This window comes from Panulirus ornatus, chromosome 71, assembly GCF_036320965.1.
Source record: "Panulirus ornatus isolate Po-2019 chromosome 71, ASM3632096v1, whole genome shotgun sequence".
Lineage (NCBI taxonomy): Eukaryota > Metazoa > Arthropoda > Malacostraca > Decapoda > Palinuridae > Panulirus > Panulirus ornatus.
This window is the reverse complement of record NC_092294.1, coordinates 9,322,286-9,338,045: the sequence shown is the minus strand read 5'-3', so window position 1 is coordinate 9,338,045 and position 15,760 is coordinate 9,322,286. Positions and strand designations below refer to the sequence as shown.

Below are 15,760 nucleotides of genomic sequence, written 5' to 3'. Positions count from 1 at the left end.
CTAAAAAATAAAAGCAAATGAGTATTGGGGCTGATTTGCTCCAGTCCATTCCAAGCTTTACAACAGATTAAGTACACTTCAAAAATACATGAATAAGTAAATAAATAAACAAGTAAATCCCCACCCTTCAACTAATGGGAATAAATACCAAAACAACCCTTATCTTAACTCATTTATTTTCTAAGCTTTACTGCTTAACTGGTAATACACCCATACTATCTGCAATACTGCTGCAGAGTGATATGACAAATTCAGGAGCAAGGGCAACAGATCCATAAAGTTTTAGTAGAATAATGCAAAAAAAAAAAGTAATGTTCAAGAATATGCAGTGATGTCAAGGGTGATAATAAAAAATGACTGGAGCATAAGGAGTGGAAAAAGAAAATGGGGGTAGAGATGATATGCACATACAAATGAAAAAAAAAATCAACAACTGACCAACATAGTAATGATTCTGAATATTGTGGTAGGGAATATATGCACCAAATATACATATAATCATTTACTTGCTATCCAGAATGAAACTGATGACCTCTGGTTACTGTACCGATTATACTTCAACAATGCACATTGGCAAATTCTGGTTTCAAAATGCATTGCTTATCCGCAACGCATTATACACCACAAACACAAACCGTATATTAAGAACACATATATACACTCTCTGCTGTCCTACTAACATGAACATGGAAATATAATGCCTAAGGAACTGGAGTCCTTTTTAACAACTATGTTCTGTTCAATGAAACCACAATGATATTATATTTTTATTAAAAAGTTTGACTACGAGCTATAAAAAAAATATTCATTTAAAGACTTTAAAATGTAGGTAATGATTCCACAGACTAGTGAATGTCTTCTGTCATAACACTTTTCGCTTGAAATACCTTCAAGTGGAATGACCTAAATAAAACTTATTAATAACCAACCAAATACAAAATTTTCATGGAAAAAATAATCCTTTTACTTCGAGGTGGGGAGTGACATACAATGCTTTAATCTTACATACACAGCTGGGTTAGAAACATCTAGTAAGGCCGACCTCCTGGGGGACCTGAAATAAAAAGGAAATTAAGTAAATCTTGCACAAAGACATAACAAAACAACTGGTCTAATGAGCCTGCATCACTCAACTAGTTTCAAATTTGCAAATTATTTAACAATTTTGTGAAAAAAAAGTAACCAACTTGCATAATTAATAAAAGCTAATAAGCTGTTTTTCACACAAAATTTTCCATTACACTCACTCACCATTTCCAATGTTAGTGAAGAAGGGCAAGGAACTAAAAATAATTGGCCTCATTCACTCACATCCATTCTCTAGCCCCATCATGTTCAATGCACCAAGATCACAGACCCCATCCACAACTAGGCCCTACAGACCTTTCTATGTTTTCCCCTGGCTGCTTCATATGTCCTGTGGTGCAGTTCACTGTCACCACATTACCTTCTGCATGTTACACCACTCCCATTTACTCTATTCCATGCCCACCTTTCACCCACCTGCAGGTTCAGGCCCCAAAAACTCAAAATCCTTTTCACCCCATCCATTCACCTCCAATTTGGTCTCCCCCTTCTTGTTGTGCCCCCCAATTCTGACTTGTATATCCTCTTTCATATTCTCCAAAAGTCAAAACCATTTCAGCACATCCTCTTCAGCTCACAACCTCACACTTATTAACATACCTCTCTCTCACACCATATCATTACTTACTCGATCAATCCTCCTCAAACCACATACTGTCCTCAAGCATTTCATTTCTTATGTCTATACATTCTCATCTACAGCCCATGAAGCACATTCACACATCACAGGAACCATTATTCCTTTGTCATCCCAGATGGTGTCCTCTTTCCCCCACATTCCTTGATGACCCCAGAACCTTCATCTCCTCACCTCAGCCATCCTATGGCTTACCTCAAGCAGTTACAATTCAAATCTCAGGCATATCCACCATTAATTCCATTCTGGCTATATGAAATATCTAAACATTCTCCCATTCACTCCACATAGTTGGAACTTCCCTCAATTCCACATCATTTTATTGTACTCAATGCAGGAACCACACCAATTTTGTGGCTGGGGTACCTTCTCTCTTGAGAATAAACTTCTGAATATTGAATATCAAAAGTAAAAAATATTCAAAAGTTTCTCATGCACAGCTATCTATCTATATCTCTGACACCTGCTGCAATAGAACTCCCTCAAAAGGGTGGCCACGGCAACAGTGTCTCCATAACCAAAGAATTCCAGTGCCGCTTTTTAGCCTTTAGTGCCTCACCCTTAATAGGCCACTGGCAGAGGACAAGTCTAGTGCAGTGTTTGCAGAGGCTTCAACCTATTGTTACTACTAACTACTTCTATATAATGCTCCTACCTACTACTTCTACCTAATGCTCCTGTCTAAAAGTTCCTATCTACTACTTCTATCTACTGCTCCTACCATTTTGCCAAATGGCAGGGCAAGCACATAATACTCTGCAGGAAAATCTAGTTACAAAGAAAGAGCTGCATAACTAAAGTGTTAAGTATTACATATGATAAGGAGAGACTGAATATTTGTGGACAGAATGCTTGTAATCCACATGTTAATGAGACAGTAAGAAAAGACAGCTACCTAGGTCAGAGAAGTACAATTTGATAACCACTGAAGTGCTGGCTCACTAAGCAGATGTCACTAACTAATGCACAGCATTCAGTCATTCCTTCCTATCGCTTTCCAATTCTTTATCAAAACTCCCTTTTACATCCATAAATGCTTAATGAACTTTGTCTAAAACTTTCTACATGACTTTACTGCAAAAATATGGTCTGCATCAACTTTCCTTTCTTAATCCAACAAGGACCTAACTAACTCTTTCAAAATGATCAACTGCCATCCTACAAAGCACAATACGCAGTGGGTATTATTCCTCTGTAATTCTCACAAAACTCAAATTTCTTTTCTTTTCTTTCATACTATTCGCCATTTCCAACCTCAGCGAGGTAGCGTTAAGAACAGAGGACTGGGCCTCTGAGGGAATATCCTCACCCGGCCCCCTTCTCTGTTCCTTCCTTTGGAGAAAAAAAAAAAAAAAGAGAGGGGAAGACTTCCAGCCACCCGCTCCCTTTCCTTTTAGTCGCGCATGGGAAGTATTCTTTCTCCCCTATCCCCGGGGATAGTTATATTCTACCACAAAAATGTGGTACACGAAAAAGCAAGCCCTAATCATTCCCAATCTGGATAAAAAGCAAGATAATAGCTAGAGTAGAATCAAAAGTATCAAATCCCATTAATTCTCATGGCATCACCTCTCTTTACACGTTCCTTTTCTGTACGCCAAGATGCTGCTACTCTGTATTCTATCGGATGCAGGAAGGATTAATTTGTGCTCTGCAATTGTTTCTATTCTCTTAAAGGTGGAATGATTACAGGTAAAAGGTGTGCCACAGATCAAAAACCTTGGGGATAAGAACACATGCAAGCAATTCACAAGAACAATGGCTAAAATAACACTCATAGAAGATTGAAAAAAGGTGACGCAACAAGAAATGAGATAAAGGGCTTTCTATTCCACTCTAGTTAACAGGGAGGTAAACAATGAGCACCCCTAATATGAGAGCAGTTCCATACTCAGAAACAAACATATGAAATAGCTGCACAAAATAAAATAATTTTGGCACTTATAAAACCCTCCCAGCTTTTGCAGAGTCATAAGATTTTGTGATGTTGATTATGAGGAGTTTCCAGGAGAGTTGAAATTATGGTTATGCCCAGAATGTTTATGTTAATACAGGAATGAAATGTGGCATTTTGAAATTAAAAAGAAAAAACAAATGATTCATACGAGATACTGAAAGACAAATTGTATTTCAGCAATGTTAAATCTAAACTTAAAGTTACTGCTCCCCCACCACAAAATGATGCACAGATCTGAGTGGAGACAGGAAAAATTATTAGTGCAAAAAACGAGGACAAATGTTAAAGAGAGGAGGGGAAGAGAAGCAAGTCAAGTATATCAAATGGCATCATTCACATGAGAGTGAACTGGGTTAGTCAATGAGAAATCATTTATTGAGAGAAGAGTTGGTGATAGTACAGAACCCTTAGGAACACCACTATTTACAGAATAGGGTAGGAAGCAGCATCATAGATGTCTATTGCCATGGAATTGCCAGCGGAGCAGAGAAGAGAGTAGGAAAACCAGTTGGCACAAAAGGCTAAAGCAGCACTGGAGCTTACCCGTCATGGAGACTTGCCAAAGCCACCCACTTTAGAGAGTTTCCGAAGTACACATGCATGAGAGATATATACAGATACTGAAATAATGAAACTAAAGGAAGTGAGTTTAGAAAGCAAAGACTTATGCTACACCTTGTCAAATGCTCTGAAGATGTCGAGGGCTAAAACAAAAGTATCACCAAAATCCCTGAAAGGAGGAGGACCAGCGGCAATTCACGAGCGAGAGGTCACCAAAAGTCCAAGCACTGCAAAATCCATACTAGTAATCTGAAGAGAATGAAAATTTAAGTATATGAGAAGTGCAAGTTTAGAAGTTTTAAAAAATTTGAAGAAAACATAAATAAAAGCAATGGGGTGGTTCTAGCTCTGCACCCTCACTTGTCAGAGTCAAGTCGAAAGTGGTTCGACTTATAAATTGTCCCAGGAAAACTTCCAAACTTAACCCCCTTGCCCTACCTCACATTGTTGGTTCATGTTCCCTCTTCTATGGGTACTACTTTGGTTTTTGCTCCTGAGAGCTAACTGCTTGTGTGCCCATACCACAGGCTAAACCACACAATACTCAGCAAGATGCTGAATCACATGGTTATTGTGTGGCCATCAAAAACTCAAGGGTGGGCCGTTTTGATACCTGCTTCTTTACCTACACATGTCTTTCCCAATAACCATGACCTGGAACATTTCAGAGGACAGGTTTTTCTTTTTCTCCAAAATTCATAAATAATTACCTCTTTTCTTTTTCCGTTTCATAATTCTACCTATATTTCAATTAAGGCCCAGCCTTGATGTGGACTTTTGTCCATGACAGGAGCTTTTAACATAAAAAAAAGTAGTAGTGCTCAAACGGGAAATGACAAATAAGTATGGAAAAAAGTAATGGCATTGGGAAAGAACACTGAGGGACATCAATGCTGAAAGAGTAAGGGGGATATCAGTAACTACTGCAATGAAATGACCTGAAAGAAATTGTACATGGGAAAACAGATGCAGAAAAGGCAAAGAAAGAAAGTTTAGTAAAACCATGTACCAGTCAAATGATTCAGGCACATCAAGGACCTTGAAAAATTCAACAGAATTCCTAAGAGAGGAGGGCCAAACGTCTATCACAGAGGAGCTTGAATGGCTTATCTAAAGGAGCTGCAGTCCCCAATAACTGCACTGACAGAAGCATAATATGTTGCATCTACAGCTAAAAATAATTGTACCAAATTGTACCCATACCTACAAATTGATTTACACTAATTTCTGAATATAGAACACATTTTCCATAAAAACTGAAAACACACAATTAAGTAACTCTCAAGCACAACCAATATTTTCTAAAAAATGTATAAGAGAAAGAGTCTAATAACAATGGTGAAACTGCAGATGCAGAAAGATGCTTTTCAACCTTGAAAAAAATCAAATATTTTGCAAAATATGTGGAAAGATTGACAACAGCCTTAGCAATTCTATCCACTGGAAATCAAATTATGACAAAAATCAAAGAATTTGATGAAAGTTATGAATGACTTCCTACTTCAAACAGGGGTCACTTGGATTTCATATCCAAATTACCTGTCCTGTATAAATTATCTAAAGTGTATCTGTTGAAGAGCTTTAATAAACATCTATCAATTCTAATTTTCTGGGCATGGCACAAGTCATATATAGTTCCTATAATATGTTACATCACAAGACACCAATACATACAAAATGAACATCAAATTTTGCACCACATTTGTCCTTCATCCAGCACTCCAAAATATTCTTCATAGAGTGAATTGGAACGATGTGGTATACCGGGGTTGACGTGCTGTCAATGGATTGAACCAGGGCATGTGAAGCGTCTGGGGTAAACCATGAAAAGTTCTGTGGGGCCTGGATGTGGAAAGGTAGCTGTGGTTTCGGTGCATTATTACATGACAGCTAGAGACTGAGTGTGAATGAATGGGGCCTTTGTTGTCTTTTCCTAGCGCTACCTCACACACATGAGGGGGTAGGGGGTTGTTATTCCATGTGTGGCGAGGTGGCGATGGGAATAAATAAAGGCAGAAAGTATGAATTATGTACATGTGTATATATGTATATGTCTTTTTTTCTTTTTTTTCATACTATTTGCCATTTCCCGCGTTAGCGAGGTAGCGTTAAGAACAGAGAACTGGGCCTTAGAGGGAATATCCTCACCTGACCCCCTTCTCTGTTGCTTCTTTTGGAAAATTAAAAAAAAAAAAAAACAAGAAAGGGGAGGATTTCCAGCCACCCGCTCCCTCCCCTTTTAGTCGCCTTCTACGACACGCAGGGAATACGTGGGAAGTATTCTTTCTCCCCTATCCCCAGGGATAATGTATATGTCTGTGTGTGTATATATATGTGTACGTTGAGATGTATAGGTATGTATATTTGCGTGTGTGGACATGTACGTATATACATGTGTATGTGGGTGGTTGGGCCATTCTTTCGTCTGTTTTCTTGCGCTACCTCACTAACTGCAGTTTTATCTCTAATCTTTTTAACTTCATCCACCAAGAGTGGTATTACCAGTTAAATATTCTGGCATGGAAAGTACAAGTGCCATAATGAGTGTTGATCATTAACTTTGCATTACTACTTTTTGAAAGTTAGAGCAATGATCTGACAGTGCTCTAAGGATCTTGGGTGAAGGGAAAGTGTGCACACTTAACCACTCATGACCTTCAAAAATGAATCTTTAATATCACTGGAGTTTAATGTCTTACAAAATCATCAAATAATTAAGCATTAAAATCTTCAAAGACCAGGATTTATAGAGATGAAAGGCTTCATTCAAATGCAACAAATATGGAACCTACCTCCTCTCATCATGGAGCTGGTTGGTGGTCCCATTGGGGAGCCACGGCTCATGTGTGGGGGCATATTACTCCCACCACTCATCATAGGTGGCATGCCTCCTGGTGGTCCTCCCCGCGGAGGAACATTCAACTGTGGACCAGCACGAGCTGCAGGTTGCATCATTTGCTGCGAAGCACTACCAACACCACGTACTGGTCCTTGTAAACCAGATGTTCCAGTTGTAGGCATTCCACGACCTGCGCCCGGTCGTCCTACACCTGGCCCTGGTGCAGCTCCTGGCAAATTTACCCGGGGACCATCCTGTTTCCAATATAAAATTGAACAAATGTGTGCAACATAACACATAAGATCAATAAAAGACAATATATATATATTGTTTGGATGGTATTGCAGTGGAATTTATTAAAAAAGGGGGTGACTGTATTGTTGACTGGTTGGTAAGGTTATTTAATGTATGTATGATTCATGGAAAGGTGCCTGAGGATTGGCGGAATGCTTGCATAGTGCCATTGTACAAAGGCAAAGGGGATAGAGTGAGTGCTCAAATTACACAGGTATAAGTTTGTTGAGTATTCCTGGTAAATTATATGGGAGGGTATTGATTGAGAGGGTGAAGGCATGTACAGAGCATCAGATTGGGGAAGAACAGTAGAGTTTCAAAAGTGGTAGAGGATGTGTGGATCAGGTGTTTGCTTTGAAGAATGTAAGTGAGAAATACTTAGAAAAGCAAATGGATTTGTATGTAGCATTTATGGATCTGGATTCATCCATTCCTGGCGCTACCCTACCCCACAGGAAACAGCATCATGAGGTAGCACCAGGATAACAGACAAAAAAGGCCACATTCATTCACATTCAGTCTCTAGCTGTCATGTGTAATGCACCGAGACCACAGCTCCTTAGCCACATCCAGGCCCCACAGACCTTTCCATGGTTTACCCCAGACGTTTCATATGCCCTGGTTCAGTCAACTGACAGCACATCAACTCTAGTATACATCACTCCAATTTACTCTAATCTTTGCACGCCTCCCACCCTCCTTTATGTTCAGACCCCGACTGCTCAAAATCTTTTTCACTCCATCCTTCCACCTCCAATTTGGGGAAGAGCAGTGTGGTTTCAAAAGTGGTAGAGGATGTGTGCATCCCCGCATACACACGTATATACAAACATGCCCACACACGCACATATACATACCTATAAATTTCAAGGTATACATACATATACATACACAGACATATACATATATACACAGGTACATATTCATACATGCTGCCTTCATCCATTTCCGTCGCCATCCCGCCACACGTGAAATGGCACCCCTCTCCACCTGCGTGCATGCGAGGTAGCGCTAGGAAAAGAAAACAAAGGCCACATTCGTTCACACTCAGTCTTTAGCAGTCAAGTGTAATGCACTGAAACCACAGCCCCACATCCAAAACCAGTTTCCACACATCTTTTCATGGTTTCCCCCAGCAGCTTCACATGCCCTGGTTTGGTGCACTGATGCTCTGTACATGCCTTAACCTTATTCTTCACCAATCTCAGAGTTTTGGAGCATGTAAAAGGAGAGTTGAGAGTATTGTGAATAAATTGAAGGTTATTATGTTTAGCAGAGGACAGAGAGATGTTTGTTGGGATGTGAATTTGAATGAGAAAAATTGGAGGAAGTGAAGTGTTTTGATTACCTGGGAGTGGACACGACAGCAAATGAAACCATGACAGAAGTGGGTCACATGGTGGGTGACAGGCCTGAAGGTTCTGGGAGCATTAAGAAATGATTGGAAAAAAAAGTCGCTATTTGGGATGGCAAAAAAGAGTATATTTGAAGATAAAGAAGTCCCAATGATAATGTATGGTTGCATGGCATGGGTAATAGATTAAAACATCTAGAAGAGGGTGGAGGTGTTGGAAATGAAATGTCTAAGGACACTTCTTGGACAGCACCTGGTCATTGAAGCAGCCAAGTGAAGCCAAAAAAAGGGCTGTTGGGCCTGGTTGTGGATAGGAGGCTGTGATTTCAGAGCATTACACATGACAGACAGAGATTGGATGAGAGTGAATGATGCCTTTTCTTTATCTGTTCCAGGTGCTACCTAAATGACATGGGAAGCAGCAAACAAGTATGAACAAAGAAAAGAAAAAGTATGAAATAGACTATTGTAATTCTTAAGTGACAAGGAGCTCATTACATTTCTTTGCATATGAAAAACTGAATTAGTGGGTTACTGTTGATGCCTGAGTATTCCGTAGGTAATAGTAATTTCTAACCACTGATGGTATTCTTATCACTGATGGTAACAATTTGCAAATAAATGAAATGTAACATCATCAAGAGTGCAACAATACATAATGACAGGAAATTCACATTCGGTGACTTTTCTTAATGGTAAAAAAAAACATGCTTACCTCTGCAGGAGGGGGGCCTTCTAAGGTCATGGTCACAATAGTTTCACCTCTTAGTAAAAGCAAACCCATTGTTCGTTTTTCCTGCTTCTCCTCTTTACTCTTCTTCCCACGTAGTGTTCGAAACTCCTCACAGTCAGCCAGGATTACATTCATGTGTTTGTCAAATGCTGCAAATATACTATTTATTACACCTTTCCATAAAAATAAGTAACAAAAACCTTAACTATGCCCGACCTCAAAAAAGATATCTAAAAAAAATAAAACTATTTGCATAAAATCATATAATTTGGCTTTCCTAAAAGATATCTCAAAAAACCCAGCCTCGCTTTTTGAAGGACCATTACCTATGTAGACTTATGAATGTTCCTCTTTTTAAACTAGGTACTCTCACAATCATCAGTCCTTTTCCTGCACTTACCATGCTGTCACCTTTTTCATTCATATTTACCCTAAGCCCCACTATTTCACCCAGAATTACCAAATTACCCACTTTTGCATTCAAATCACCCATCATTAGTACTTAATCCCCTGAATCCTCCTTGCTGATACTCTTAAACTCATCTATCTTCCTTATTCTTCTAATGTTCACGAGCATAAAAGCAATAATCCACTTTCACTTTTACCCACATCAGTCTTGGGTTCCTTTTCTTACTCTCTCATATATTCCCAAAACTACTTCAGCAAAACTGCTACACCTCTTTGGCTCCCACCCTCACACTAACCCTGACTGTGCCTCTCTACATTCCTGTAGCTTTGACCTTTGTTTCACTCATAGACAACACCAACGTTTTCCTCAAATATATAACCCATCTCTCCCTTCTCATCCTAGTTACGTCCAGACACCTAAGCCTAAGAGGCAAATAAGCATTCCCCACTTGGCTCCTTTTGTTTCATCATTTAGAAGTTGTATTACAAGGTGGGAATAGCTTCCAGCCCTCAGCTCCCACCCTTTTCAGTACCCTCTAAGACATACAAGTATACTTTTCCCATCTATGGGGGGAATAAGTAGAAAGGAGGGCGAGTAGTTCTAGGAGAAGGTGGATCTACAGCAAGGGGTGTGTGATGTCACAATTGCTCTTTAATCTGCTTAGGGATGGGGAAGTGAAGGGGCAGTAAGGGAAGTGAATGATTTTTTTTTTTTTGGGGGGGGGGGGGGGTTGCAGTCTCTCTAGAGTGGGAGGGTTTAAGGATGCAAGTTAGTTACTGAATGCTCATAACACAGTGCTGGCGCCAGACTTGAGTGAGAAACTGCAGTTGATTTATAACTTTGCATGTGTGTGTTACCAGAGAAATGTGAGTAAATGTCAATAAAGCAAGGTTATACAGGTTAGTTTGGGTGTCACTTTAAATAAAGAAAACTTAGTGAAGTGCTTTAAATACCTGGCAGTGGACATGGCACAGAATGGAACCAGCAGAGCTAAAGTAACTTGCTAAGTGGGTGAAGGGGCAAAGGTCCTGGGAGCATTGGAAAATGTATGGAAAAGGAGATAAAAATACAAAAGGGGCAAAAATGAGCACATTAGTCCTACAGGTAAGGATGCAGGTATGGACTCTAGATGATAATGGAGGGAAGAGATCGAATGCGAAAGCTGTGTAGTGAGCCAGAACTCAAACAGTTGTCAAGTTGCACTCACTCCTCTGACCCTGGAAGCTGTCTTTTCTTTCTGCCTCAACCACACACGAACTAACGGCATTCTGTCCACAAACATACACTCTCTTTGTCATACAACATAACACTTGACAACGCTCAACATAGCTCGTCTTTTGTAACTAGATTTTCCAGAGGTGAGCACTATATGCTAGCTCAGCCTTATGGCAAAATGGTAGGAACAATAGATAGCAGTTGTAAGGAACATTTAAGCAGGAGTATTAAGCAGATACATTAAGTAGGAACACTAGTTAAGAGCCTCTGCAAACACTGTACTGGAGCTGCCCTCTCCTAGAGGCCTGTTAAGAATGAGGCATTAAGGTTAAGAAGTGGCACTAGAATTCACTAGTTATGCCGTGGCCATTCCCTTGTGGGATTTCCAGCTGAGAACAGGCATCAGAGATATAGCTAGACAGGTAAATAGAATGTGAGTGTACTGGAAATAAAAGTTTGGCTTTATATGGTGTGAGGACTGATCAAGTGAGAAACAATAGTGGAGAGCTGAAGAGGTGTGCTGAAATGGTAAAGATATGAAGAGAATAAATGCAAGTTGAAAAAGAGGGTATCTGTGTCAGAAGTAGAGGGGACAAGGAAGAGAGGGAGACTAAACTGAAGATAGAAGGATGGAGTGAAAATGGTTTAAGGCTTGAGGCCTAAACCTTAAGAAGGTTGTAAATCATGCAAGGGAAAGAGCAAATTGAAGCTAAGCAGGGAATATGTACAAGTCAGAGGAAACCACAAAAAGTTCTATTGGTCTTGGTTGAGAATAGGGAGCAAAGGTTTCTGTGTAATATATACATGACAGCCAGAGAGTAGATGAGAGAATGAAGCCATTTCTTCATCTGTTCCAGGCACTCACATGGTAAACAGTGAATATGAAACAACATTTATATACTAAAGTTCCTTGATCTGCATACATGGTCAAATAAATAATAATTCTTCAACTGGATTTTGTGATCTACACAATACTTTTTTTTTTAAATCTTTAAAGGACACAGATGATAAATTTTTCTTTCATTTTCCCCTCATCTTATACTTCTTACTTACCCTTGAAGATTCCAATGAAAGTACGGCTATCTTGCATGGTCACCTTCATGCGATAGCCAATGTGGCTTAACATCTTGTTGTTCTTCGAGAAAGTCTGAAAAATTCAAGGAAATCTGTAAAAAAACAAGATCCACTTTATGGAAGGCTGTGCTTTCAATGTAACTGAAACTGTCATATGAAGTTATAAATATATTACATGGCATATTAACAACCTCGAGAACAAGAGAAATGCTCAAAACAGAGTTGTTCATTCAGAAAACATACCAACATTGGGTACATCATCTTATTCAAACAAAAACAATCAAGAACTCAACCTAACTTACTCAGCATGGAAAAAATGAAACTGTTCAAAATTCAGGTACCAGTTCCTATGAATCTCAGTAATTTCAGGACAATTAGTTTGTCAATCACAATAATTCTAACCACTAATTAAGTGCTATATAATCTAAATGATGATTAATTTACACTGCGTAAAACAACGTTTTATGCCCTAACTTATATATAATCTGCATTACTCCATGACAATATGGAACAACTTTGAAGTAGGGAGAGAATGTGGGGGTTATCTTATGAAACATGCGCTCATCCAATAGTCTATAACTACCTAAAAGGGGACCTCCCCTCTTTGACTAACATTACCTATCCCTATCATTCATCAACTGGCCAACTTTGATCAGGAAATGTCGATACTCCTACAAAAAACTTTTAATGCCTGCCTTTCCTATTTCAACAAGTAAGTTTCAGAAAAAATCAAAATGGCCTCATTTGCACAATGCAATCTCTAGTTTTCATATATTCTATATTAAATCCAAAGCCTTTCATCCAAAACCAACTACCACTGTCTATTTTACCTTGACTTTACATGCCCTGGCTCAGCCAAATAATGGTGGCAGTACCTCCCTTACACCACATACACCTTGATCAATATTACACACATCTCCAGTAAGACTGGTTTTACATATTCAATTTTGACTCAAAAAAAGTAGGCAGTGGTGTCATGCTCTTGTTAGAAATCATCTTAATCCTGTTGCTGAACTGATAAGCCTCCATTTTTGTAAATGATATGCTTTGCAAGAAAATAACATTTGGATTAGTTTAACAACCCTTAGCACAGACACTATGATCAGCTAGCAGAAATTTGTATGAGGATCTGGGATCAGAAGGTGCTGTTGTTTCAGGTTTATATCCGAGCAAGGAAATACTGAAAGGTACTTGTTCTGGGTTTCTCAAGTTAACTGTGTCATGAACAGAGTTTACTGTATTTGCTTTAGAGAGGGGGGAAGACCTGGCAGATGATCCAATGCCACGCTCAAAGTACTGTAGGGTTACGATGTTGGTTACAAAAAGAGTTCGTGCAACAGTGAATTAAAGTCCACCTTGACATACCCTTCCATGCAATCGCACACAAAGGATGTGGGTTTTAATCTTTGGCACCTCCTACTCCGAAACTTTTAAGTCATCACAAAATGAGTATGGCTTTATCAGCAAAATTATGAGGTATAAGCATTCTATACCAACTGTTCAGTGTGAAGAATCAACTAGTACCAAATTTGTCAAAATCTACTGGTCCTGTAGACAGCTGAACACATTCCTCCACCTGGTGCTTATCGAAATTCTATGCTTTGGAAGTCTCTACCCTAATAACTATGAACTGACACTAATCTAAAAGACAGGTTTTGACTTCATCTAAAATTCATAAATACTTTTCCTTGTCTCTTCTTCCCTTTCATTAAACTTCATATTCTGGTCTTATGTAGACTTCTGTCCATGACTTGAAGCCTCTTGAAATAAAATATAAAAACTACAGATCTGCAAAACAAATTTTGGTTCAAACTAAGAGGCACAGGGATATTCGCTATGATGGATAAATAAAGTAAAACAGGCATTTACATACTCTAAAAGTCTGTAGAAACTAAAAAGCACCAGGTGAATGCTTTGTTAAGCCACCCCAAGGATGATCTCTTTTCTAATATGCTCTTAATATCTCCAAGAGCATTAAAAAAAAGACTTTGGGACGTCATTAGTGTCCCTCATATTCGTAAGTTATCAACTAAAATGTTAAGAATGCAACACTTACCTTATGTTTACTAGAAAGGCTCCAACTCGCGATTTCCCTCTACTTCAAAAGCCCTGCCCACTTTACAAATAGAAATAAAATGGAGTTGCAGGTGCTACTTCTAAATTCCTACCACCTATATATCACCTCTACATATCATAATGATGAATTCCCTAAAATATTTTTGCATTTTATCATCTATAAAAAGGTGGTGTCCGTAAACTAGTAAATTAGACCCACCTGTGTCACATAGGCAAAATAACCACTTCCCAAGTTGACTTCATCATGCACCTTCAAATAACTTACCATAGAGCCTCTAAGAAACTGAAGCTTGTAAATTCGAAAAATGCGACGCCCTTAATAATCTAGTATTATTTTTAAAGAAAAAAGAGCAAGGAAACAGACCCAGAAAAATTGCCAACCCAAGATGCAGCGGTCCCAGCATATCCAACATTTTCAAATCACGTTTGAAGATAATAATTTCCAGTCATGGAAACATATGTCTCATTATTTCCTCTGTCAGCCAAAAATACAAAAAATAAAAGGTCCTAATAAGTGCTGTCTCCCATGGTATACTTGGATATTCTAACAACTTATTAAACATACTTCTCTACGTTGACATTGTGTAGCAAATAATACAATTACATTATTATTCTTCAAATTTTAATAGTTTATCGTCATATGTTTAAAAAAATTATTTAATAATCAATTTCACTGGTATAATGGAGATATAAACAAATAAAATCAGAGTTGGCGGTGAGCAGTGCCGACCATTTCAATCATTCTTTCCAGAAAACTACAACACTTCAGACGACAGAAATCAATATTATATCATTTTGAGTGGCTGAATAGGTAATGCTAGGGTTAACTTACCATGTTGCTGGGTATATATAGGTGGATTACCACGATGTAAAAAAGACGAGCACCCCGCCGGGAGGGTGTTTCAAACGTTTGATGACGCCGTTACCAGTGCTGCCATCTATGTCGCATTTGATATAATTTGCATGTAGCATGATGTCTCCCTTTTTCTTTCTATAAATAAATGACTCAAAGCTTATATCTTTGAGATATATATGATTATCGAGATTTGGTGAGTTTTTTACCTCAATAGATACATATAATTTTATTTTATTTCTCAGATGCTCACCAGCTGTTTTGTTTATATTTTTTTCCGAAATAAGTTACCATTTCACCTTTAAATCGTTTTTTTTTAAACGTTGCTGTTATTTCTACAACAGAAAAAATAATTCTAAGGGAATAACATTGAAAAGGAATCATATAAAACATGTCTTATGAGCAAGATATTGTCAAATATATCTGCGATCACCTGGGGTCATCGAATTTATTTCATATGCAAAAGCCATTGCCATTCAATACACACCATGCTATGGAAGCTAGTTTTTCACATTCCTTCAAAGCAGTTCGAAGTAATTCAACTGTTTAGGTAACTATAACTCAAAAATTCTTGACTTTTGGGATACCACCAGCATTGGATACACTAATCAACTTTATTAACATCTTTGTACATGTCAGTGTTTTACCTCCCTCTGTTTGTGTGTGTATATA

General features: G+C 38.5%; 1 protein-coding gene across 3 annotated transcripts; it reads right to left on the bottom strand.

Annotated features, from left to right (window-relative positions):
• Positions 1 to 754: 754 nt before the first annotated feature.
• Positions 755 to 15,180, bottom strand: SmB (small ribonucleoprotein particle protein SmB). 3 transcript variants are annotated; one of them, XM_071660481.1, is made up of 5 exons: positions 15,068 to 15,180; positions 12,139 to 12,232; positions 9,444 to 9,610; positions 7,034 to 7,334; positions 755 to 1,054 (listed from the first exon to the last, which is right to left on the bottom strand). In XM_071660481.1, the coding sequence occupies exons 1-5, from the start codon at positions 15,068 to 15,070 to the stop codon at positions 1,029 to 1,031; spliced, it is 591 nt and encodes a 196-aa protein (XP_071516582.1). In that variant the 5' UTR covers positions 15,071 to 15,180; the 3' UTR covers positions 755 to 1,028. The 3 variants fall into 3 exon arrangements, with proteins under 3 accessions (XP_071516582.1, XP_071516583.1, XP_071516584.1); XM_071660482.1 differs by having other exon boundaries at positions 12,139 to 12,220; positions 15,068 to 15,173; XM_071660483.1 differs by lacking the exon at positions 755 to 1,054 and adding an exon at positions 4,354 to 4,490.
• Positions 15,181 to 15,760: the final 580 nt, after the last annotated feature.